The 27856-nt window shown below is 43.6% G+C and overlaps 2 protein-coding genes across 2 annotated transcripts in view; both read left to right on the top strand.

Annotated features, from left to right (window-relative positions):
• Positions 1-20690, top strand: part of BCAS3 (BCAS3 microtubule associated cell migration factor) — a 232449-nt gene extending 211759 nt beyond the window's left edge. Inside the window, exons 24-25 of the mRNA XM_078779523.1 lie at positions 4438-4602; positions 17512-20690. Of these exons, the coding sequence (XP_078635649.1) occupies positions 4438-4602; positions 17512-17654 (308 nt within the window). The 3' untranslated portion in view covers positions 17655-20690. The remainder of the gene's footprint in view (positions 1-4437; positions 4603-17511) is intronic.
• Positions 20691-20714: 24 nt separating this feature from the next.
• On the top strand, positions 20715-26801 carry LOC137429120 (uncharacterized). Its single transcript, XM_078779522.1, has 3 exons — positions 20715-20794; positions 23415-24751; positions 25049-26801. The coding sequence occupies exons 1-3, from the start codon at positions 20715-20717 to the stop codon at positions 25177-25179; spliced, it is 1548 nt and encodes a 515-aa protein (XP_078635648.1). The 3' UTR covers positions 25180-26801.
• Positions 26802-27856: the final 1055 nt, after the last annotated feature.

Raw genomic sequence — 27856 nt, 5'->3', positions numbered from 1 at the left:
TAACACTTCTCACACATGCAGCATACACCTTTCCCTTCAGCTTCAACCACACTCCCCTCCTCATCACCACGCCACTCAGTTCCCGAAACTTCTTCCATGCACATCTCACTCGAGCAACCGTTGCCAAGTCTGATCCACCTTCTCCATTCAGCACGTCTCCGAGGTAGCAAAATGTTTCACACCTTCCAGCTTCACGCCGTCTCCAAGATCCAACTCAACATTTCCTCCATCTGCAGCTCCCTCTGTGCACACCTTACATTTGAATGTAGCTGCCACACTGGTTAATGACCCTCTCAAACCACTACATTTTTGATGAACCCACTCAGCGCACATTGTACATTGAATGGAGTTCACTCCGATACCCTTCCTACACACAGCACAGGGCCACTTCCCAGGTCTTTCCACCTCACCACATGCTTTACCACTTGCCATCACCTTCGTCTTTCCGATATTCACCTTCAGACCTTTTGTCTCCATACATTCCTTCCACTTGTTCATCTTTTCCTTCAGTCCATCCATACTTTCCGCAATCAACACCAGATCATCTGCATACAACAACTCCCACGGTAAACCCTCCTTTACGTTCTGAGCCAGCACCTCCATCACAGCTACAAATAGTAGTGGCCTTAGTACCGACCCCTGATGCACTCCCACCTTCACCTCAAACTCACCACTGTTCCCGTCCTTCGTCCTTACAGCTGTGCGCGCTCTTTTGTACATTGCCATCACTACTCTGATCAACCATTCCTCCACTTCTAACTTTCTCAATGCCCATGTCAATACTTCGCGTGGAACCCTATCGAATGCTTTCTCCAAATCAACAAACCCAAGAAACAACTTCTTCCTCTTCTCCATGTACTTCTCCTGCAACTGCCTCACAATGAAAAGCGCGTCTGTCGTTCCTCTTCCTGGCATAAATCCAAACTGCATTTCGTCGTTCTTCACTTTCTTACTTATCCTCCTCTCCAACACCCTTTCCAATACCTTCATTCCATGCTCCAATAACTTTATCGCTCAGTACGAGCCACACTCCAGAGGGTCACCTTTCCCCTTGTATAGAGGGACGAGGGTACTCAGTTCCCAATCCACTGGAATGCGGCCTTCTTTCACCACCAGATTACAGATCTCTGTCATTCTCTTCACACCCCAACTTCCTGCTGCCTTCAACATATCTCCAACAACTCCCGTCGGCCGTCCCGCTTTTCTACTCTTCATTGCTTTTATCGCTTCCTCAACTTCCTTCTCAGTTATCTTCTCTGCCGGTCCTAAAACTGGGTTACTCTATATGTTGCCATCCCATTCATTCTCTGTATTCAACAGCATTTCCATATATCTTTTCCATCTTCCTTTAATTCCATCTGGGTCCACAACGATTTGTCCCACTTCATCCTTTAAGCAACTCACCCCCATCACATCACACCTCTCTTTCGCTATCTGCTTTGCAATCCTGAATACCGCTCTCTGACCCTCTTCCGAATCCAAGCGTTCTCCGAACATTTTCCGACATGCCTCCTGCGTCTTTGCTACCTCTTTCTTTGCAGCCTTCTTGGCTGCCTTATAACTTTCATGCTCTGCTGTTTCTGCTCCCGTACCCTACGCCTTCTGCCACTCCTTGAACTTCTTCCTCTTCTTGTCAATCCTCTTTCCAACTTCATCATCCCACCACCATGTTTCCGAGTGCCTCGGTGGTCCTTTTGTCCATCCACATACCTCACCAACGGCTCCCAACAGACTAGCTTTCATTGACATCCAACCACTTTCAAGCTCAACCACATCATCCTCTACCCTACTCAGCCTCTCTTTTAATGCCTCCCTTACTGTCACCTCTTTCAACCTCCACACCTTCATTCTCGGTTGGTACTTCACCCACCGAGCTCTCCTCGCACCTTTCACCCTTATGTCGCAGACAACCAAGTGGTGCTGTGAAACAGCCTCCTCCCCCGGGATCACCTTTGTGTCCCGGAGGTGCCCCCTATCTCGCCTACGTACCATCAGGTAGTCAACAGTTGTCATCGTCCCACCTGACGTGTATGTAACAAGCTTATTATCCTCTTTCTGGAACTGAGTATTACAAATCAACAAATCAGCTCCATCAGCAAACTCCAAAATCCTTTCACCTTCTCCATTTCTCACACCATATCCGTAACCCCCATGAACTCCCTCAAAACCATCCATACTCCTTCCCACATGTCCATTCAGGTCTCCTCCTACCACAACAACTTCCTCATCTTTCACGTTTTCCATCAGCTTCTCGATCGCACACCAGAACTTGACCTTCTCTTCATCGCTCTGACCAACCTGCGGAGCATATCCCGAGATGACGTTCACCAAGAGCTTTCCAATCATCATTTTCACTATCATCAACCTATCACTCACTCTAGTCACACTCACCACACTGTCTACAAACTCCTCAGAAAACAGGACACCAACACCATTCACACCCTCCGGGCACCCTTGCCACACAAACCTGTATTTCTGTCCCTTCCTACCCTTCACCATTCTCACACCACTTCCCTTCCATCTCGTCTCTTGCACACAACATATGTCCACTCTTCTTCTGACCAATACTTCCACCACTTCTCCTGATCTCCCTGTCATTGTCCCTACATTCCATGTCCCAAACCTCAGAAACCGATCTCCACTTCAGGCTGTACCCTGCCCATATGTAGTTGTAATTGTCATGGTTCTCTTTTTGAGGCAATGTTTTTATGGCCGGATGCCCTTCCTGACGCCAACCCTTTTAGTCGCCTCTTACGACACGCAGGGATACGGTGTACCTATTCTAATCCAGGGTACACACTGGGAAACGTTTAAAACATGGAAATTCTGGGGGGGGGGGGGGGGGAGGGTGGCGTCAGCATCACGGCTGTGGTTTAAACATATTTAAATAATATTTTAACAAAACCATGAAAAATAATCTGGAAAAAGTCTCTAAGTGAGGACGTGGATTTGAGAAAGAAGGAGCAGAGGTGGAAGAAAAAAACGAGATATAGGGGGCGGGGCACAAGTCGAGACGAGGAGGAGAGCGAACAAGCATGTGTCCGGGAGGAGAGAAAGAATTAATAAAGAATTTTTTTTGTTGTTGTTTATTTGTTTGTTTCGTTTTTTAAACGTTGGACAAACAGTCAGATGTTCGTGAGAGGTTGGGGGGAGAAAGGAAAATCAAAGAAACAAGCAGGTACTATGAAGGAAAGAACTTATATTCACAAAATACTGACGGGGGGGGGGGGGGGGAGGGGAGGGAGCCTGCATTAGGTGCGAACAAAAAACGATTAATTACAAAACCAAAACTAACTAGAAACACACAATAACACACACATACACAATAAAATAACCAGTGGAAATTTGACAAAGACACGAATGGGAAAATACTCAAACTTTGATGTCGTGGAGAGATCGAAGCAAGCCTCCTCGCTCGAGGGACCGGAAGCACACCTGACCCATGATCTTTATTATCCCCGTTTACCCTTCGTAACCCAACCCTCTTACTTGCTGCTTTCAGTGTTTTCTACGTCTTTTGTCTCTCACTTTTCCTTTCCTATTTGTTACTCTCGTGCCAATTGTGCCCAATCGTTGCTCCGCTAACCCACCATCAATTTAACCTTGATCTTCCATGAATCTCGCTCTTGTTGGAAAACAAGAAAAAATGACCACAGTGTGGTCACCAGCTGCGACGTGGAGAATCATGAGGATATCCGTTGCAATATGCGCTACCAACTTCGACCAGTCATTAAATTATACGCATGCACTAGTGTGCATGCGCTATTCAAAAAGGCACCCCAACAACAAGAACAACGCGGTCCTCTCATAGAGCTGCTCGTCGCAGCTAAAAAAAACCCCCACTGAGCATATCATTTAATCACTCTTCTACCCTGAGCTTACACACACCTGTCCTGTTTCCCACACTAACTTCTGTTTGACATTCTAGATAGCCTTCTATTCTATTCTATCTGACATTCTAGACAACAGGTGGGTCTTCACCAGACCTTTCTTGTGTGGTTATGGTGTGCTCCGAATCGATTCAGGTACAACGTTTTGACTCTAGTGTGTATATGATGGCAAATCTAGAGCCCCTACTGCTGCCTCACTGAAGAACAAGTGAAGGATTGGCCGAGATGAAGCAGAAGTTTTGAGCCGAGGCATGATCCTAAAACACTTTGAGGTTATTTGGGCCTCGTGTTGTGCAGCTTATGTGTCAGTATAAAGTGGCCTGTACTTTCTTTTTTATGCCTCCGCCCCCAAAGGTGTTATGTTTTTCACCCCCTAGTATTTGAAATCTTAGTAGTATTCATCCTAGTATTTGAAATCTTAGTAGTATTCATCCTAGTATTTGAAAATGCGTGTTTAAAAAAAAAGCTTGGGTTTAAAAAGGTTGTGCATGTGCGCCGTATGTAGTGCGGGTTGTTATGCGTGCTGTCGTTTGTCCGTGTGTGCCAGGAATGTTTGAGCAGAACAGTCTCCTCTTGGAAGTTTCACACAGCTGGCCGGACAGTAGCGCCATCGGTCGAGGGGTTACCGATCCGGTTGACGAGGGCCTACGTGAGCGCATCGCCGATGCCATGGTGGAGTCGCCTGGAGTATGCCCACCCGATCATGCCGTTGGTAGGTAATAACAATTCAACAAAAGCATCATTTCGGTTTTCACAATCCTCCAATATTTTATTTTTACTTGAATCACTTTGTTGACATTCAATCCACTCATCCTCCCCATCCTTGTCACATTGATAAAGTTATCTCGAAACGTGCAGGCCATTTTGTGCTCTCCTTGAAAATTGCTGCATGTAATCTTTATACGAGTAACACGACTTCTCTAACGTTTACTTGGACAACACGACAACTTTACTTTACAACTTTACAACACGACAACTTTACTTTACAACTTTACAACACGACAACTTTACTTTACAACTTTACAAGACGACAACTGTACTTTACAACTTTACAACACGACAACTTAACTTTACAACTTTACAACACGACAACTTTACTTTACAACATGACAACTTTACTTTACAACTTTACAACACGACACCTTTACTTTACAACTTTACAACACGACAACTTTATTTTACAACTTTACAACACGATAACTTTACTTTACAACTTTACAACACGACAACTTTACTTTGCAACATTACAACATGACAACTTTACTTTACAACTTTACAACACGACAACTTTACTTTACAACACGACAACTTTACTTTACAACACAACAACTTTAGTTTACAACACGACAACGTTACTTTACAACTTTACAACACGACAACTTTACTTTACAACTTTACAACACGACAACTTTACTTTACAACTTTACAACACGACAACTTTACAACACCACAACTTTACTTTACAACTTTACAACACGATAACTTTACTTTGCAACTTTACAACACGGTAACTTTACTTTACAACTTTACAACACGATAACTTTACTTTACAACTTTACAACACGACAACTTTACTTCACAACTTTACAACACGACAACTTTACTTTTCAACTTTACAACATGACAACTTTACTTTCAACACGACTTTACTTTACAACATTACAACATGACAACTTTATTTTACAACTTTACAACACCACTACTTTACTTTACAACTTTACAACATGACAACTTTACTTTACAACTTTACAACACGACAACTTTACTTTACAACACGACAACTTTATTTTACAACACGACAACTTTACTTTACAACTTTACAACACGACAACTTTACTTTACAACTTTACAACACGACAACTTTACTTTACAACTTTACAACACGACAACTTTACTTTACAACTTTACAACATGACAACTTTATTTTACAACTTCACAACACGATAACTTTACTTTACAACTTTACAACACGACAACTTTACTTTGCAACTTTACAACACGATAACTTTACGTTACAACTTTACAACACGATAACTTTACTTTACAACTTTACAACACTATAACTTTACTTTACAACTTTACTTCACAACTTTACAACACGATAACTTTACTTTACAACTTTACAACACGACAACTTTACTTTACAACACGACTTTACTTTACAACATTACAACACGCTAACTTTATTTTACAACTTTACAACACTACAACTTTACTTTACAACTTTACAACACAACTTTACTTTACAACTTTACAACACCACAACTTTACTTTACAACTTTACAACACGACTTTACTTTACAACTTTACAACACAACAACTTTACTTTACAACTTTACAACACGACTTTACTTTACAACTTTACAACACGGCAACTTTATTTTACAACTCTACAACACGACAACTTTACTTTACAACTTTACAACACGACTTTACTTTACAACTTTACAACATGGCAACTTTATTTTACAACTCTACAACATGACTTTACTTTACAACTTTACAACACCACAACTTTACTTTACAACTTTACAACACGACTTTGCTTTACAACTTTACAACACGACTTTACAACTCTACAACACAACTTTACTTTACCACAACTTTACTTTACAACACGACAACTTTCAACGTTAATGTTGGTATAATCAACAAAGCACATGCTCTCTCTCTTCCTCCCAACTATCCGTCTTCCTCCCTACTCTCCCTTTTCCTCCCTACTCTCCCTCTTCCTCTCTACTCTCCCTCTTCCTCCCAACTCTCCATCTTCCTCCCAACTCTCCATCTTCCTCCCAACTCTCCCTCTTCCTCCCAACTCTCTATCTTCCTCCCAACTCTCCCTCTTCCTCCAAAATCTCCATCTTCTTCCCTACTCTCCCTCTTCCTCTGTACTCTCCCTCTTCCTCCCAACTCTCCATCTTCCTCCCAACTCTCTATCTTCCTCCCAACTCTCCCTCTTCCTCCAAAATCTCCATCTTCTTCCCTACTCTCCTTCTTCCTCCCTACTCTCCCTCTTCCTCCCTACCCTCCCTCTTCCTCCCTGCTCTCCCTCTTCCTCCCTACTCTCCCTCTTCCTCCCTACTCTCCCTCTTCCTCTCTACTCTCCCTCTTCCTCTCTACCCTCCCTCTCCCTCCCTGCTCTCCCTCTTTCTCCCTACTCTCCCTCTTCCTCCCTACTCTCCCTCTTCCTCCCTACTCTCCCTCTTCCTCCCTACTCTCCCTCTTCCTCCCTACTCTCCCTCTTCCTCCCTACTCTCCCTCTTCCTCCCTACTCTCCCTCTTCCTCCCTACTCTCCCCCTTTCTTTTAATATCCTCTTCCACATTATCATCACCTTGTTAAGACAAAAACGTTCAGCTCTTCAGGTTGGTTTTGGAAGGTTCATTATTCTTGGTTCTGATGATGAACTCTTGGAATATTGTATAATCTTAGTATGTAGGTTGTACGGTGGTCATCTGTGGGTCGAGCCTTTTCAGTTTCTAAAGTTCTGCAGAAGACAACGACCTCAGGGCTCGTGTTTAATAATTGTAGCAGAGGTCAGAAACCTTGTGCTAATTGTAGCACAAGCAAAATGGCTAACGCAACATCCAAAAACTGGGACGAGTGTTTCCTATTGCCACCCTATCCTCAACGCTCACATTTGTTAACCATGTATGATGGTGCCCCAAACTGATTTATTCGTTTACTCCTGTTATCCTCAGCCAAGGTAAACTTGTAAACTTCAAGGTAAACGATCCTCATTTGCAACCGCTTCACATGAGTTTGCCTGACTTCGAATTCCTCGTTCTAGTTTTCCATTGATGGGAAATTGTTTTAATAGAAATTGATTATTTGATGAGCATTATCCCATACTATGTTGAAGTAATCCTCATTTCACCACTCTACTTCACAAAGCACGTTCGGTGTTACACCTGTACAATGGCTTGTGTGACCTCGTGTAATTATCCACTACCATTCTTGGTGTGGCACCAGCAGCTGCACACAAATTCACCTGTCTCGTATTAACAAATACCTATTTGGACCACAGTACAAACCTCTCCAGGGGAAATGTTAGTAATCAAGGAGAGCAAGTTTGAAGCCTAAATCCGTTCACTATTCCTCTTTCCCGGCCATGATGTCTTCACCATTTCTGGGAAACTCCTTGTTTCTCTCCAAAAAACGAGGTTGGTCAGGTGTTGTCATGATTGGCACCATTCCCAGTTTTCCCTTAGCCTCTGTGCTACATTTTCTTTTGGGACTTCTGAGTGAAAGCAGCTTTGGTTTCGCAGCTCCTACATTATAAAATATTGTTGTGATGGATTGCAAAATATCTGGAGGGTTTCATTTTATATTTAGCACCGTTAAATATTGCGCATCAAAATGGCACAGATGGATGGAGAGAAGGAGACACCAGGAAAGAGCTAACAGCTCACTGTAAAATATTGATGCCCGGCCCGCAAGCTCACCCCGGCACGCGTTTTACGGGTCATCCGAAGCACTTAGCCCACGGACACTTTGGGCTCGGGCGGCGCTGCCGGTGCCGGCGTGTCGGGCTTGCGCTCGGCCGAGGGACGGGACATGACACTTGGAAAGAAGATAATTTGGATCTTTTTACGGCTCGGCTATCGATCGTACACGCCGATCAATTAATAGCCGTGGCACCCCGGCCGAGCAGCCGAAGAGTCGCCCGTTCCCCACTCGAGTAGGGTGTCCGGGCGCCAAGATGTGGTGTCCGGGCGCCAAGATGTGGTGTCCGGGCGCCAAGATGCGGTGGCCGGGCGCCAAGATGCGGTGGCCGGGCGCCAAGATGCGGTGTCCGGGCGCCAATATGCGGTGTCCGGGCGCCAATATGCGGTGTCCGGGCGCCAATATGCGGTGTCCGGGCGCCAATATGCGGTGTCCGGGCGCCAATATGCGGTGTCCGGGTGCCAATATGCGGTGTCCGGGCGCCAATATGCGGTGTCCGGGCGCCAAGATGCGGTGTCCGGGCGCCAAGATGCGGTGTCCGGGCGCCAAGATGCGGTGTCCGGACGCCAAGATGCGGTGTCCGGGCACCAAGATGCTGTGTCCGGACGCCAAGATGCGGTGTCCGGACGCCAAGATGCGGTGTCCGGGCGCCATGATGCGGTGTCCAGGCGCCAAGATGTGGTGTCCAGGCGCCAAGATGTACGTGGTGCCGGTAAAAGGTGCGGGGAAAGGGCAAACACTTACTAGGGAGACCGAAAGCAAAGGACTCCCAAGAAAACGTTGCTTCGTGTCTGACAACTTTGCTACTTTAAGTGAGGCTCATCCATGTTTCATTCCGCTTTGAATTCTTCGTTGACAAACGCGCGATTTGTGTAGTCCGAGCGATGTACCTCAAAACATAAGGTGTATACCATCCGACATTATCTTGTCTTTTCGTTTTATTGTCACTTATGCATTTTTTTATGCTCTTATGCTCTTATGCAAAGTTGCATTTTCGGTCGTTTATGGAAACTTTTATGTTTCTGTTCCTTTTTGTTCTCGTCGGTATAAACCACTCTCTGATATCTGTTCTATTCTACCTTTTATTTTACTCTTTCCTTGCCCTGTTCAAATATTTTGTTTTACTCACGCAAATCCCTCCTTTAACTACCGTAACACTCAACAGCTCCATGGATCTCTCTTTAAAAACGGAAGTTGGGTATTATCAGACTCCTCTTTTTACGGCGTAGCCCATCGGGAAAAACCGTCTAGAACAGTGTTTGTCCATCTGTATTTATGTACAGTCACGTGAAAAAGTAAGTACACCCCATGTAAAGTTTTGACTTTTTCAACATATTTCAACATCCAGCTATTTGATCTTCATCTATCTATAATTCCAGCAATCTCTGTGTGTATGTTTGTATGTTTGTATGTTTGTATGTATGTTTGTCTGTGACCGCTGTTTCTCGACAACTACCGGTCCGATATACTTGAAACTTGCCAGGTATATTGCTGGGGACCCGAGGATGTGCCTTTTCAAGGTTTGAAATTAATCGGACAAGCAGTTACCGAGCTATGTCCAAAAAACGATTCAACCAATCAGAGAGCAGCGAGCTATCACGTGTGCCGAACGTGGCGAACAGACTCTGCCTCGGACGGCACATTTGAGAGCGTATTCATTTATTTCACGTTTGCAAACTATGTTGGCGCTATGTTGGCGTTAAACTATGTTTTAAAACTAATAAAAACTAATTTGCGATTCATCGTAACTGCGATATACGACCTTCCGGAGCTCCCGTGAGAGCGTGCGCCATTACGGATAGTAATTCAATTAAAAACATAAAAACATTGTCCCAATTCAGTCAGAGCGAAGGGCGTTGTTTTAAGCGAAGAGCGTTTTATTTTTCCCCTTAAATTCAGTCGCCGGACGGTGAAAGCTTTTTTTTGGGGGCAGCTACTGGCAGCGACGTACGGCCAATCACAGGACACGTTGTTGTGTCGACGTGCCGTGTTGTTTTCCCTCGCGGTTTGGAATGTTTTTCCTTTTCATTTCTTTTCTCTTCCTTACGGAAGTACGGGCATTTCCTTAAATTTGCGATTCTTTCGCTTTCCTGCGCGTTTGGGCACGCTATGGCGATTTCTTTACCAAACTCCGAAGCCGTTCGCTTTGGACCAAACCATTTCATGTAAATAGAGGGGGGGGATTGTCACCGTACTCGCAAGCCGTTCGCTTTGGACCAAACCATTTCATGTATATAGAGGGGGGGGATATAATTTTAGATATAGATATAGTACGGGCATGCCCTAGTCTATCTATAATTCCAGTAATCTCTGTGTGTGTGTGTGTGTGTGTGTGTGTGTGTGTGTGTGTGTGTGTGTGTGTGTGTGTGTCTGTGTGTGTGTTTGTTTGTTTGTCTGTGACCGCTGTTTCTCGACAACCACGGGTCCGATATACTTGAAACTTGCCAGGTATATTGCTGGGGACCCGAGGATGTGCCTTTTCAAGGTTTGAAATTAATCGGACAAGTAGTTACCGAGCTATGTCCAAAAAACGATTCAACCAATCAGAGAGCAGCGAGCTATCACGTGTGCCGAACGTGCCGAACAGACTCTGCCTCGGACGGCACATTTGAGAGCGTATTCATTTATTTCACGTTGGCAAACTATGTTGCCGTTAAACTATGTTTTAAAACTAATTAAAACTAATTTGCGATTCATCGTAACTGCGATTTGCGACCTTCCGGACAGTGAAGACTGCACTTCCGGCAGCCAATCACAGAACGCGTTATTGCGTAGGCGTGGCCGATGTGAGAGCGAGCCGAGCCGAGCGCGTGCGCCATTACGGTTCGTAATTCGATTTCTTCCGGAGAAAATAATAATTTCTCGATTTCTTATGCGCATTATTTCTCCCAATTCAGTCAGAGCGAAGGGCGGAAGCGAAGAGCGTTGTTTTTTTTGTTTACGGGCGTACGGGCGGGGTAGAGCGTACGGGTAGCGTTATTTTTTTTTTTTGGCAAGGAACGGGCACCCACGTACGGGCATGCCCTAGTCTATCTATAATTCCAGTAATCTCTGTGTGTCTGTGTGTCTGTGTGTTTGTTTGTTTGTCTGTGACCGCTGTTTCTCGACAACCACGGGTCCGATATACTTGAAACTTGCCAGGTATATTGCTGGGGACCTGAGGATGTGCCTTTTCAAGGTTTCATATTAATCGGACAAGTAGTTACCGAGCTATGGCGATTTCTTTACCAAACTCCGCAAGCCGTTCGCTTTGGACCAAACCATTTCATGTAAATAGAGGGGGGGGGATTGTCACCGTACTCGCAAGCCGTTCGCTTTGGACCAAACCATTTCATGTAAATAGAGGGGGGGGATTGTCACCGTACTCGCAAGCCGTTCGCTTTGGCTTTGCGAATGGACCAAACCATTTCATGTAAATAGAGGGGGGGGATATAATTTTAGATATATATATAGTACGGGCATGCCCTAGTCTATCTATAATTCCAGTAATCTCTGTGTGTGTGTCTGTGTGTCTGTGACCGCTGTTTCTCGACAACCACGGGTCCGATATACTTGAAACTTGCCAGGTATATTGCTGGGGACCCGAGGATGTGCCTTTTCAAGGTTTGAAATTAATCGGACAAGTGGTTCCCAAGGTATGGTCACCGTACTCGCAAGCCGTTCGCTTTGGCTTTGCGAATGGACCAAACCATTTCATGTAAATAGAGGGGGGGGTTCTACCGTACTCGCAAGCCGTTCGCTTTGGCTTTGCAAATGGACCAAACCATTTCATGTAAATAAAGGGGGGGGTTCTGTGGTCGTTACTGCCACGTGGTTTCAAAGTTTTTTTTTGTTGTTGTTTGCACGCATGTTTTTTTGCACCCACGTACGGGCACGCCCTAGTTTCAACAATAATGATAGATAAAGGTGATATAATATAACAAATATAATGAAACATTTACATTTTGTCGTCAATTGTATAATTTAAATAAACATAAATGCAAATTTCGCATGTGGAAAAAGTAAGTACACCCTTGGCTCTAATAGGTGGTATGGCCCCCTTTGGCAGAAACAACCTCAAGTCGGCGTTTCTTATAACTGTCTACCAGTCTCTGACATCGACTGGGAGAAATTTTTGCCCACTCCTCTATGCAGAATTCTTTCAGCTGTGCGATGTTTGAGGGGTTTCTTGCATGCACAGCTCGTTTCAAATCCCCCCACAACATCTCGATGGGATTTAGATCCCGGCTTTGACTTGGCCATTCCAGAACCCTCCATTTCTTTCTGTTCAGCCATTCCTTGGTGGATTTACTGGTATGTTTAGGGTCATTGTCATGTTGCAAGGTCCACCTTCGGTTGAGCTTCAACTTTCCGACAGATGGCCTTACATTATCCTCAAGCACCCTCTGGTGCAATGAAGAATTAATAGTGGATTCTATGATGGTGAGCTGCCCAGGCCCTGATGCAGCAAAGCTGCCCCACACCATAATATTTCCACCACCATGCTTTACAGTTGGTATCAGGTTCTTGTGGTCAAATGCTGTCTTTGGTTTTCGCCAAACATGTCTTCTGGTACTGTGGCCAAATAGCTCTACCTTTGACTCATCTGTCCAGAGCACATTGTTCCAGAAGTGCTGGTCTTTGCCTTGGTGTTCATTGGCAAACTTTAGTCTTGCCCTGATGTTCTTTCTGGACAGCAAAGGTTTCTTCCTGGCACACCTCCCATGTAGATCAAATTTGTGCAGCCTCTTTCTAATGGTAGACTCATGCACTTTGACATCAAGAGTGGCAAGAGCTACCTGTAGGTCCTGTGATGACATTCTGGGGTTCTTAGAGACTTCTTTCAGCATCTTGCGGTCTGCTCTCGGGCTGAACTTGCCGGGGCGGCCTGCCTGAACAAGTTGGCAGTTGTTTGGAATCTTCTCCACTTGTAGATGATCTTCTGGACAATCGAATGATTGATTTCAAATTGTTTGGAGATCTTTTTAAATCCCTTCCCAGACTCGTAGGCATCTATAACCTTCTTTCTGAAGGCCTCAGATAGCTCTTTTGATCTTGGCATGGTGACGCCGCACACTTCAACAACAAAGAGCAAACCAAACTAAATGTCTGAGGTTTTAATAAGACAGGTTCCTCCAAGATCCTCTCTAACGATGTTCTAATCATTTGCACCTGAGCTGGTGCACCTGATTCTAATTTTAGGTATTTGAAGTAGTGATAAATGTAGGGGTGTACTTACTTTTTCCACATGCAAAATTTGCATTTATGTTTATTTAAATTATACAATTGACGACAAAATGTAAATGTTTCATTATATTTGTTATATTATATCACCTTTATCTATCAATATTGTTGAAATGAAGATCAAATAGCTGTTTGTTGAAATATGTTGAAAAAGTCAAAACTTTACATGCGGTGTACTTACTTTTTCACGTGACCGTATGTATGTCCCTCAAACGTGTACCAATCAGAGCTGAGGATCGGGTCACATGACACGGTGATGTGATTACGTCACATGGCAGATATCACAATCGACATGCTCTACCTTTACGTTTTTCATTCAGTGTGAAACACAAACAAACCGATTGTTAAAATGATTGTCAAATATCGAAAGCATCGACGTTACGTCTCTTCCAACAATACGGTACGTACCCAACCCTTGTGGGGTGTATAGATTACAGTAGATCTTCCCTCAGTTCTGTAAGTAAAACGTACCTCACGTATGTCTGGATTCCTCCAAATTTCTTTGTTTACTGTTATAAAAAGCATTAGCGACTGTTAAAAAAGCTAATCATACGTGTTTGTGGTTTATAATATGTTACAAGCCTGGCTACGCCGCTGTTAGACTTTCGGTCTTGTTTCTTTACTCATGTGTTCCTTTTATCAAGTATCTGCCCAGTCTTGACGCAATTCTTTGTCATGTCCTCCTTTCCTTCACCTCTTCCAACACTTCTTTCACTCTCCCTTTTCGCGACTCATTTGCAGAGCCACGACATATCTCTTAACACGTGTATACAGTCCTCGCCAACTCCACACACAACATGCTCGATCCGCATTGCCGTTCTGGATTTACAGGAATGTGATCAGACCAGCAGTGAGGGCCAGGTCAAAAACCCAGTCTTTGCACCTCATCCCTGCTCCCCTCCACCAATATTCTCACTCATGTACTTCTCCCTCTCTGACCCTCTGTTCCACCAATATCAGGTGAGGACTGCACTCTAACTTCACAGATGTCTCCATCCAGGCTGCTGCATCGAACCTAGGTGTATTGTGTCGATCGTATGACAGAAACATTTATTTCATAGGATCTCACAATCCCTGAACTGTGGATCTCCTTGGCTATCTTCTCCACTCTAACAGGCCTGCTTCCCACACTTGTGGTGGTAATGGTAGTGGTAGTGGTGTTGTTGTTCTGTATGTTCATTCCTCCATTCCCCACAATAATGTACTCCTCACCATGGTTGCCCACAACCTCATTGGCTACATTTGGACAGACTGATGCTGGACACTGCTTGGGAAAAAGCAAAGATCTTGAACTCTTTTTTGACTCAAAAGGCTGAGCTCAAAACTTTGGTGGAAAGTGGGATATGGGGGGTGGTTTAACAGGTGCAGAAAAGATCATGGTTTTGGATGAGTGGGGTGACTTGATATGGTGTTGAACAGCTGTTTTGGAGACCTGGAGGGAAGAATGGGATTGAAGGTGTGTGAAAGTTGGTTCCTCGGGGGAAAAAAGAGGAACGAATGAGTGGAGGTGAGCAGTGGTTCTGGATTTTGACAGTTTCATAAGGAGGTAGTTGTTGGTGGACCACATGCGTCCTGCAGATACCTCGGGTGGGACAAAAAATGGAGAGGGCAGAAGGTGCAAAATCAGAAAGGAGGTGGAAGAAGACAGAGAGACCACTGACCTGTCTGCGATCACGAAGTGATAGGCCCATCGACTCAGCTTCATAGCGACACATTCCAATGATCCTGAAGGCCTTGGTTTTCACAACATCAACATGTGCATATGTGAGGCAGGGGTGCCAGCCCAAAGGGGACAGCAGTACTCCATCGACCTGCAGATGAAGGCCTTGTAGGTGGATAGGAGTTCAGGTGTGCCAAGAAGGACTTTGGCGGAGCTATTAGCTATTCTTAATCTATGTGATTCTTGATCGACCATACAATGATCTATGTGATTCTCTTGAAAACCAAATTTGTCATTTTGTCGCTGACTTCAATTTGTGTGGGTTACATCACTCTTGTGAAAAGCTGGGTCCTGCTGAAACCCTTTCATTAGTCCTGGACAGGATAAGCCGCCAGTCAGCTACTCGGAACATGACGTTCAACACCAGCAAGTCAAATGCTGAAGCACTCTTTCCACAAGGATTGGAAATTAAACTATCCAATCCACTTCTTTGGACAGCCGCTGGAAGAGGTTCAGTCCTTGGAACTCCTTTGCACCACTATTGTGGATCATATCTCTAAACTGGAATCAAAGGCAAGATGCTGACTCGGTATTCTCTGTATGACTAAGGCCTGAGCACGAAGCAGCATCGAGCTCATCACAATGTGCAAGGCTCTCATATGGAGCTCCATGGTGTTTGACTCCACACATAGGACTAGTCATCACGATGTGCAAGGCTCTCATATGGAGCTCCATGGTGTTTGACTCCCCACATAGGACTAGTCATCACAATGCGCAAGGCTCTCATATGGAGCTCCATGGTGTTTGACTCCTCACATAGGACTAGTCATCACGATGTGCAAGGCTCTCATATGGAGCTCCATGGTGTTTGACTCCACACATAGGACTAGTCATCACGATGTGCAAGGCTCTCATATTGAGCTCCATGATGTTTGACTCCTCACATATGTGCATGGAGAGAGGGTTTTGATGTAAGATCTGATGATCATGGTTCTGATCATGATCTGATGATCATGATCGGATGATCGGATGATCATGGTCTGATGATCATGGATCATGGTACATCATCTGATGATAAGGTTTGATGTAAGAGGGTTTTGCTGTAGAGTGAAGGTAGTCAAAACGGGATTTTATGAGGTAAGAGGGTTTTGCTGTAGAGTGAAGGTAGAAGGCTCTCATATGGCGCTCCATGGTGTTTGACTCCCCACATAGGACTAGTCATCACAATGTGCAAGGCTCTCATATGGAGCTCCATGGTGTTTGACTCCCCACATAGGACTAGTCATCACAATGTGCAAGGCTCTCATATGGAGCTCCATGGTGTTTGACTCCCCACATAGGACTAGTGCTCCTGCTTCCCACCCTCCTCCTGAGGCAGTTTAAAACAAGGCCTTCCGCACCATTAGTATCTAAAGGCAGTAGTCGCATACCCATGGATTGTCACTCTGCCAATGGCAGAAATTTGATGGGCTCTCCATTTTATACAAATTTACATCTGGCCTTGCATCTCCTGTCCTGCCCAAGTCACCCCAGGTTGCATGCATCGCTGAAGAAACCCTCATGTGCTCACCCTCCACAAGTCCAGGCTTGTTTCCCACCTGCATTCATTCACCCCTTTATTCTCTCTATTATGGAATCTTCACCTGTTCTTTTGTCTGATCCTCCTCACTTGAGCCTTTCCAATGCACTCGCCGACACCACCTCAAGCTCTCATCCATGCACACCCATGACCTCTTCTACACACGTAGATCCTTTCCCATTTTATTTCTCTCTGGACTATTGTCAATCGGCTTTGTTATTTTTTGTTTCTTTCTTGTGTGTGTGTCCACCGAACCCCACACCTTCCAACCCCACACCTCCAAACACCACACCTCCAAACACCACACCTTCCCCTGCTCCCCCAAAAAGTACTCATTGGTAGTCTGTAAATGTGCTGCTCTTCATTGATTAGTGACTCCATGAGCCTTGACTCGTATAAAAAAGGGTTGTGGAGGAACTTGGATGGACATGTTAAAATAAAGCACCAGTGTGACTCCGATATGTAGAGAATGTGTGAAGGTCTCGTACGAAAGTCGTTAAGTTTTTGACTTGTTCCTCACCTTGATGCACTTTGACCCATTAATCATAATTGATTTGAGGCAATAATCATCACACGACCACACACACGGTTGTAGTTGCTCCTAGTGCTGCAATGTGGCTAATTTGGACCATTTTGTCGAACCTCAAACTAGGCCCTCCATACAGACCAAAGCACCTAGACGGATTTTGCTGCTTATGCACCTGTTTTCTCCAGAGCTCCGGCGAGAAGGTAGCATCGAGACCCTGAGTAACAGCTCGGGCTCCACCAGTGGCAGCTTCCCCCGAGCCTACGAGAGCTACCGTGCCTCCCTTCCGGGCCTGGACACCCCGCTGTCTCTTCAAGACGACGACGGCTAATAGCACCTGGACGGCCGGCAGACCCGGAACTTCACCTCCCGCAGGACAGGTCGACGCCTCCCCGTCCACCCCCTCCTGTCGCGTCGTCCCTGCCACGGTTATCCATCCCTTTGACCCTCGCCGATTCCCTTCCGGGCTGTACCGCACACCTGAAAACTTTCCCTAAGCACGACGGCAACCGATCCAACGGTACGCATGGTTTTTGTTGCACCACCCCACCTTTTCTGCATGATGTTCTATGGTGATCGCTTCCACTGGAACATAACGGCTTTCCTCAAGTCTGGATTTGCCATATTCCCAGGAGATGCAAAATGACATCCTGTGTGCCGAGTTTGGAGACTTCCGCCGTTTGAGTTTATTAGAAAAACGAAACATTGAGACCATATGGTCGGTAACGTTAACGAAACATTGAGAGTATATGGTCGGTAACGTTAACGAAACATTGAGAGTATATGGTCGGTAACATTAACGAAACATTGAGAGTATATGGTCGGTAACATTAACGAAACATTGAGAGTATATGGTCGGTAACATTAACGAAACATTGAGACCATATGGTCGGTAACGTTAACGAAACATTGAGAGTATATGGTCGGTAACATTAACGAAACATTGAGACCATATGGTCGGTAACGTTAACGAAACATTGAGAGTATATGGTCGGTAACGTTAACGAAACATTGAGACCATATGGTCGGTAACGTTAACGAAACATTGAGAGTATATGGTCGGTAACGTTAACGAAACATTGAGAGTATATGGTCGGTAACGTTAACGAAACATTGAGACCATATGGTCGGTAACGTTAACGAAACATTGAGAGTATATGGTCGGTAACATTAACGAAACATTGAGAGTATATGGTCGGTAACATTAACGAAACATTGAGGGTATATGGTCGGTAACGTTAACGAAACATTGAGAGTATATGGTCGGTAACGTTAACGAAACATTGAGAGTATATGGTCGGTAACGTTAACGAAACATTGAGAGTATATGGTCGGTAACGTTAACGAAACATTGAGACCATATGGTCGGTAACGTTAACGAACCATTGAGAGTCTATGGTCGGTAACGTGAACGAAACATTGAGACCATATGGTCGGTAACGTGAACGAAACATTGAGACCATATGGTCGGTAACGTCAACGAAACATTGAGAGTATATGGTCGGTAACGTCAACGAAACATTGAGAGTATATGGTCGGTAACGTTAATGAAACATTGAGACCATATGGTCGGTAACGTGAACGAAGCATTGAGACCATATGGTCGGTAACGTTAACGAAACATTGAGACCATATGGTCGGTAACATCAACGAAACATTGAGAGTATATGGTCGGTAACGTGAACGAAACATTGAGAGTATATGGTCGGTAACGTCAACGAAACATTGAGACCATATGGTCGGTAACGTCAACGAAACTTTGAGAGTATATGGTCGGTAACGTTAACGAAACATTGAGACCATATGGTCGGTAACGTGAACGAAACATTGAGACCATATGGTCGGTAACGTTAACGAAACATTGAGACCATATGGTCGGTAACGTGAACGAAACATTGAGACCATATGGTCGGTAACGTTAACGAAACATTAAGACCATATGGTCGGTAACATCAACGAAACATTGAGAGTATATGGTCGGTAACGTGAACAAAACATTGAGAGTATATGGTCGGTAACGTCAACGAAACATTGAGAGTATATGGTCGGTAACATTAACGAAACATTGAGGGTATATGGTCGGTAAAATTAACGAAACATTGAGAATATATGGTCGGTAACGTTAACGAAACATTGAGAGTATATGGTCGGTAACGTCAACAAAACATTGAGAGTATATGGTCGGTAACATTAACGAAACATTGAGGGTATATGGTCGGTAAAATTAACGAAACATTGAGAGTATATGGTCGGTAACGTCAACGAAACATTGAGAGTATATGGTCGGTAACGTTAACGAAACATTGAGAGTCTATGGTCGGTAACGCTAACGAAACATTGAGAGTATATGGTTGGTAACGTTAATGAAACATTGAGAGTATATGGTCGGTAACGTTCACGAAACATTGAGAGAATATGGTCGGTAACGCTAACGAAACATTGAGAGTATATTGTCGGTAACGTTCACGAAACATTGAGAGAATATGGTCGGTAACGTTCACGAAACATTGAGACCATATGGTCGGTAACGCTAACGAAACATTGAGAGCATATGGTCGGTAACGTTAACGAAACATTGAGAGTATATGGTCGGTAACGTTAACAAAACATTGAGAGTATATGGTAGGTAACGTTAACGAAACATTGAGAGTATATGGTCGGTAACGTTAACAAAACATTGAGAGTATATGGTAGGTAACGTTAACGAAACATTGAGAGTATATGGTCGGTAACGTTAACGAAACATTGAGAGTATATGGTCGGTAACGTTCACGAAACATTGAGAGTATATGGTCGGTAACGTTAACGAAACATTGAGAGTATATGGTCGGTAACGTTAACGAAACATTGAGAGTATATTGTCGGTAACGTTAACAAAACATTGAGAGTATATGGTCGGTAACGTTAACGAAACATTGAGAGTATATGGTCGGTAATGTTAACGAAACATTGAGAGCAAATGGTCGGTAACGTTAACGAAACATTGAGAGTATATTGTCGGTAACGTTAACAAAACATTGAGAGTATATGGTCGGTAACGTTAACGAAACATTGAGAGTATATGGTCGGTAACGTCAACGAAACATTGAGAGTATATGGTCGGTAACGTTAACGAAACATTGAGAGTATATGGTCGGTAACGTTAACGAAACATTGAGAGTATATGGTCGGTAACGTTAACGAAACATTGAGAGTATATGGTCGGTAACGTTAACGAAACATTGAGAGTATATGGTCCGTAACGTTAACGAAACATTGAGAGCAAATGGTCGGTAACGTTAACGAAACATTGAGAGCAAATGGTCGGTAACGTTTAATCGTTGTTAACTTTGTGTCACGTGAATATAATGGGCAATACCAGAAATCACCAGGTGTTTCTGTACCTGCTTACATGGCTTCGTGCTTTGACAGAGGCAATTTTGGCACCGTTGAACATGTTGATGAAGTACCTGAAGGTGTGGAGAAGTACCTGTAGGTGTGGAAAGATTGCTGAACATGGGGAGGTGGGTGTGAGGCTGGAATGGAGGAAGTTTGTAGCTGCAAATGCCAGGGAAGAGCTCCAAGTGCAGGACAAATACAATTAAATTTGTCTGCATTTGTCAGACAGCAAAGTGTCCATAGGATGTAGTTGTTGATCAGACTGACAGGTGTGCATTACCTGAAGAAGCTTTAAACTGTCGGACAAAGCAGTTACCACAAGAGGGTCAACAACGAATGACGATGAAACTGTTGTTGAGTTTAACTGGACCTTCTTCTTCAGCTCAAAATCACACCTGTATTTGTCACCACGTCAGCACCTACATGTTGTGCGTTCGACTTTTGGAAATGGAAAGTTTTCGGTTTTTTTTTTTTGCTTTTTACAAATTGCAGCAACAGGTGAACCGTCGTGTCATCGTTTACGTTTCCAGTGTGTCGCCGCATCATTGGTCGTAATAGACGCTGTGCATCCGGCTGCACCTGGGCATTTTGGAGGGTCAGACGGTCAGGTAACCTGAAAGGTCGGTCCGACCGAGACATTTAATCTCCATGTTCGATAGAAATACTAATTTTTAGTGGTAGTTGCAGGTTAGAAATGCACAAAAGGTAACCTTGATGAAACCTCTTTATTCAGTCTACTCATACCTTACTCCTCTTTATTCCGTCTCCTCATACCTTACTCCTCTTTATTCAGTTTCCTCATACCTTACTCCTCTTTATTCAGTTTCCTCATACCTTACTCCTCTTTATTCCGTTTCCTCATACCTTACTCCTCTTTATTCAGTCACCTCATACCTTACTCCTCTTTATTCAGTCTCCTCATCCCTTACTCCTCTTTATTCAGTCTCCTCATACCTTACTCCTCTTTATTCAGTCTACTCATACCTTACTCCTCTTTATTCCATCTACTCATACCTTACTCCTCTTTATTCCGTCTACTCATACCTTACTCCTCTTTATTCCGTCTACTCATACCTTACTCCTCTTTATTCCATCTACTCATACCTTACTCATCTTTATTCAGTCTACTCATACCTTACTCCTCTTTATTCCGTCTCCTCATACCTTACTCCTCTTTATTCAGTCTCCTCATACCTTACTCCTCTTTATTCAGTCTCCTCATACCTTACTCCTCTTTATTCAGTCTCCTCATACCTTACTCCTCTTTATTCAGTCTCCTCATACCTTACTCCTCTTTATTCAGTCACCTCATACCTTACTCCTCTTTATTCAGTCCACTCATACCTTACTCCTCTTTATTCAGTCCACTCATACCTTACTCGTCTTTATTCAGTCTCCTCATACCTTACTCGTCTTTATTCAGTCTCCTCATACCTTACTCGTCTTTATTCAGTCTACTCATACCTTACTCCTCTTTATTCAGTCTCCTCATACCTTACTCCTCTTTATTCAGTCTCCTCATACCTTACTCCTCTTTATTCATTCTCCTCATACCTTACTCCTCTTTATTCAGTCTCCTCATACCTTACTCCTCTTTATTCAGTCTCCTCATACCTTACTCCTCTTTATTCAGTCTCCTCATACCTTACTCCTCTTTATTCAGTCCCCTCATACCTTACTCCTCTTTATTCAGTCACCTCATACCTTACTCGTCTTTATTCAGTCTCCTCATACCTTACTCCTCTTTATTCCATCTACTCATACCTTACTCCTCTTTATTCAGTCTACTCATACTTTACTCCTCTTTATTCCGTCTACTCATACCTTACTCCTCTTTATTCAGTCTACTCGTACCTTACTCCTCTTTATTCGGTCTCCTCATACCTTACTCCTCTTTATTCAGTCTCCTCATCCCTTACTCCTCTTTATTCAGTCTCCTCATACCTTACTCCTCTTTATTCAGTCCACTCATACCTTACTCCTCTTTATTCAGTCTCCTCATCCCTTACTCCTCGTTATTCAGTCTCCTCATACCTTACTCCTCTTTATTCCGTCTCCTCATACCTTACTCCTCTTTATTCAGTTTCCTCATACCTTACTCCTCTTTATTCAGTTTCCTCATACCTTACTCCTCTTTATTCAGTTTTCTCATACCTTACTCCTCTTAATTCAGTCACCTCATACCTTACTCCTCTTTATTCAGTCTCCTCATCCCTTACTCCTCTTTATTCAGTCTCCTCATACCTTACTCCTCTTTATTCAGTCTCCTCATACCTTACTCCTCTTTATTCAGTCTCCTCATACCTTACTCCTCTTTATTCAGTCTCCTCATACCTTACTCCTCTTTATTCAGTCACCTCATACCTTACTCGTCTTTATTCAGTCTCCTCATACCTTACTCCTCTTTATTCAGTCTCCTCATACCTTACTCCTCTTTATTCAGTCTCCTCATACCTTACTCCTCTTTATTCAGTCTCCTCATACCTTACTCCTCTTTATTCAGTCTCCTCATACCTTACTCCTCTTTATTCAGTCTCCTCATACCTTACTCCTCTTTATTCAGTCTCCTCATACCTTACTCCTCTTTATTCAGTCCATTCATACCTTACTCGTCTTTATTCAGTCTCCTCATACCTTACTCCTCTTTATTCAGTCTCCTCATACCTTACTCCTCTTTATTCAGTCTCCTCATACCTTACTCCTCTTTATTCAGTCTCCTCATACCTTACTCCTCTTTATTCAGTCTCCTCATACCTTACTCCTCTTTATTCAGTCTCCTCATACCTTACTCCTCTTTATTCAGTCCACTCATACCTTACTCGTCTTTATTCAGTCACCTCATACCTTACTCCTCTTTATTCAGTCTCCTCATACCTTACTCCTCTTTATTCAGTCCACTCATACCTTACTCATCTTTATTCAGTCTCCTCATACCTTACTCCTCTTTATTCAGTCTCCTCATACCTTACTCGTCTTTATTCAGTCTCCTCATACCTTACTCGTCTTTATTCAGTCTACTCATACCTTACTCCTCTTTATTCAGTCTCCTCATACCTTACTCCTCTTTATTCAGTCTCCTCATACCTTACTCCTCTTTATTCAGTCTCCTCATACCTTACTCCTCTTTATTCAGTCTCCTCATACCTTACACCTCTTTATTCAGTCTCCTCATACCTTACACCTCTTTATTCAGTCTCCTCATACCTTACTCCTCTTTATTCAGTCACCTAATACCTTACTCTTTATTCAGTCACCTCATACGTTACTCGTCTTTATTCAGTCTCCTCATACCTTACTCCTCTTTATTCCATCTACTCATACCTTACTCCTCTTTATTCAGTCTACTCATACCTTACTCCTCTTTATACCGTCGACTCATACCTTACTCCTCTTTATTCAGTCTACTCATACCTTACTCCTCTTTATTCCGTCTCCTCATCCCTTACTCCTCTTTATTCAGTCTCCTCATACCTTACTCCTCTTTATTCAGTCCACTCATACCTTACTCCTCTTTATTCAGTCTCCTCATCCCTTACTCCTCTTTATTCAGTCTCCTCATACCTTACTCCTCTTTATTCAGTTTCCTCATACCTTACTCCTCTTTATTCAGTTTTCTCATACCTTACTCCTCTTTATTCAGGGTCCTCATACCTTACTCCTCTTTATTCAGTCACCTCATACCTTACTCTTTATTCAGTCACCTCATACCTTACTCGTCTTTATTCCGTCTCCTCATACCTTACTCTTTATTCCGTCTCCTCATACCTTACTCTTTATTCCATCTCCTCATACCTTACTCCTCTTTATTCCGTCTCCTCATACCTTACTCTTTATTCCGTCTCCTCATACCTTACTCTTTATTCCATCTCCTCATACCTTACTCTTTATTCCGTCTCCTCATACCTTACTCTTTATTCCGTCTCCTCATACCTTACTCCTCTTTATTCAGTTTTCTCATACCTTACTCCAATTTATTCAGTCACCTCATACCTTACTCCTCTTTATTCAGTCTCCTCATCCCTTACTCCTCTTTATTCAGTCTCCTCATACCTTACTCCTCTTTATTCCGTCGACTCATACCTTACTCCTCTTTATTCAGTCTACTCATACCTTACTCCTCTTTATTCCGTCTCCTCATACCTTGCTCCTCTTTATTCAGTCTCCTCATCCCTTACTCCTCTTTATTCAGTCTCCTCATACCTTACTCCTCTTTATTCAGTCCACTCATACCTTACTCCTCTTTATTCAGTCTCCTCATCCCTTACTCCTCTTTATTCAGTCTCCTCATACCTTACTGCTCTTTATTCCGTCTCCTCATACCTTACTCCTCTTTATTCAGTCTCATACCTTACTCCTCTTTATTCCGTCTCCTCATACCTTACTCTTTATTCCGTCTCCTCATACCTTACTCTTTATTCCGTCTCCTCATACCTTACTCCTCTTTATTCCGTCTCCTCATACCTTACTCCTCTTTATGAAGTCGTCTCGTATCGTTTTCCTCTTTATCAAGTCTCCTCGTAACGTACTGCGTGTTTCGTGTCTGATGTGTTTCGACATTCGCTCAATAGATGTAATTTGAGGAATCAGACGGTGAATGTGATCTGTCGGTTTTCCCACATTGCTCGGCCCATCAAATGTTGTGTCCATGTAATCCTGAAGAAAATGGGATCATTGTGAAGTTTTATGGGGATGGTGGGAGGAGATTTATTACTTACGTTGAGTCGATGAAAACTTTTTCGATGCTTTGGAGGAGACAATTATTGAAGAAAGGGTAGGAGTGGATGGATGAGGAGTCCTTTTCAGAACCTCCTTTTTGGTGTCCATCGCAAGTGTTCCTCAAGGTGTTTCGGCCTGATGTGCTCATGGTAGCCATGTTTTTCTCAGTCACAACTCCTAAAACGTGTTCTTCTTGTCACGTCGAAATTGATATGGCTTCAGTTCAAGAAAGTTCTTCCAAAATGGCAGGAGGGGTCTTTGGTTGAATTCCTTTCCACATCATGGAGACAAGAATGCAGTTGAGCATCTTCACGATTTGGAAATATTTGCCATGAGGAGATGTCTTTGTCTGCATATTGAAGTCCATGGTTCAGTCTATATAAGCAGATATGAGGCCTTTTACTTCACTCAAAGCATGCTTTGTCAAATATCCCAATTATAATCATCAGACCTTGTTGTGGCATTCACAAATGAAATTCCCTGCAATTAGCCCCACTTCATGATGACAGGCCATGGTCCGGCGTCCAGGATCATCAACATTGATGTCGATTCCAGTTCGTGCTGAAGACCAAGGAAAGTTTGAGCAATGCACGTCTTCACGAGGTCCGTCGGTGCCTTCATTGGGATAAAGAAAAAGGAAGGGATTGTGATTTGCTGAAATCCCAGGATGCTCGCCAGATTTTTGAATGTCTCTAATCTGAACGGATCCCTGTGACGATGCTAGTTCAGGACCGGAAGTTTGTTTTGCGCTTTTCCATGTATGGGCAGAGGTATTGTCATGACATTAATGAAGTCAGGTACAGGTTGTCCATCCTAAAATACAAAGTCGATGCCTCTTATACCAAATGAAGAACTCTTTAAATTACCCATCATGCACGCAGCCTAACAGATGTCCGCCCCATGTGCCATTTGTCATGGTTGGAAGATGGACACTGGACATGTTGTTTCTGTGGATGACTCTGCCCCCTTTCTCTGCAAGGACAAGATCACTAACATTGATGCAACACAGGAAATGTTCCCTTCGTGAAGCCGGTGTACTACGTACAGCCGGTGTACCATGTACGGATTTGTGCGGCTGCAGCAACATTGTGGTACAGATGGACGATACTCATGAGGATGACGGTTGTTATGGAGATAAAAGGTGGAACACCATGATTTATGTGATTATGGCAAAAGTTGCTGTTTTCTCCTTTGTGGATGCTTTGGACTTCAGCTCTGACTTCATAATAAATGTGTTTCTGTGACGTCCTGAAGTGTCTTTGTGGCCACAGGTGTGACTCAAAAATACCTTTGTGCCTGTTCATCCGATAATAAGTGAAGTATTCTTCAACTTTTGATGATACCGATATCAACACATTGATTAAAACTGACTGAGCAACCAGAAGTGAATTTCCTTATCTCAAACCTCGAAATGCCAAATGCTATTGGGAATACTCCATTTTTACATTCTCAATGACAGAATTGTGCAAAAAGGAAAAGAAAAATGGTTTTGAAGGTCCCTGCTCAAATTTGCCAAATAAATATATTTTTTAGGCATATTAGAAATTTTGGCCAACAACCAGACACCCTCATAACCAAGGGGAGTTATGGTCACACCCTCAAAACCAAGAGGAGTGATGGTCACACCCTCAAAACCAAGAGGAGTAATGGTCACACCCTCAAAACCAAGAGGAGTAATGGTCACACCCTCAAAACCAAGAGGAGTAATGGTCACACCCTCAAAACCAAGAGGAGTAATGGTCACACCCTCAAAACCAAGAGTAATGGTCACACCCTCAAAACCAAGGGGAGTAATGGTCACACCCTCAAAACCAAGGGAAGTAATGGTCACACCCTCAAAACCAAGGGGAGTAATCGTCACACCTTCATAACCAAGGGGAGTAATCGTCACACCTTCAAAACCAAGAGGAGTAATGGCCATACCATCATAACCAAGGCGAGTAATGGTCACACCCTCATAACCAAGAGGAGTAATGGTCACACCCTCAAAACCAAGAGGAGTGATGGTCACACCCTCAAAACCAAGAGGAGTGATGGTCACACCCTCAAAACCAAGAGGAGTGATGGTCACACCCTCAAAACCAAGAGGAGTAATGCTCACACCCTCATAACCAAGGGGAGTAATGGTCACACCCTCAAAACCAAGAGGAGTAATGCTCACACCCTCAAAACCAAGAGGAGTGATGTTCACACCCTCAAAACCAAGAGGAGTAATGGTCAACACTCTCATAACCAAGAGGAGTAATGCTCACACCCTCATAACCAAGGGGAGTAATGATAATACCCTCAAAACCAAGAGGAGTGATGGTCACATCCTCAAAACCAAGAGGAGTGATGGTCACACCCTCATAACCAAGAGTAATGCTCACACCCTCATAACAAAGGGGAGTAATGGTCACAGCCTCATAACCAAGAGGAGTAATGGTCAACACCCTCATA

Source organism: Myxine glutinosa, chromosome 6 (assembly GCF_964187855.1).
Source record: "Myxine glutinosa chromosome 6, kmMyxGlut1.1, whole genome shotgun sequence".
NCBI lineage: Eukaryota > Metazoa > Chordata > Myxini > Myxiniformes > Myxinidae > Myxine > Myxine glutinosa.
This window is presented reverse-complemented; position numbering and strand designations above follow the sequence as displayed.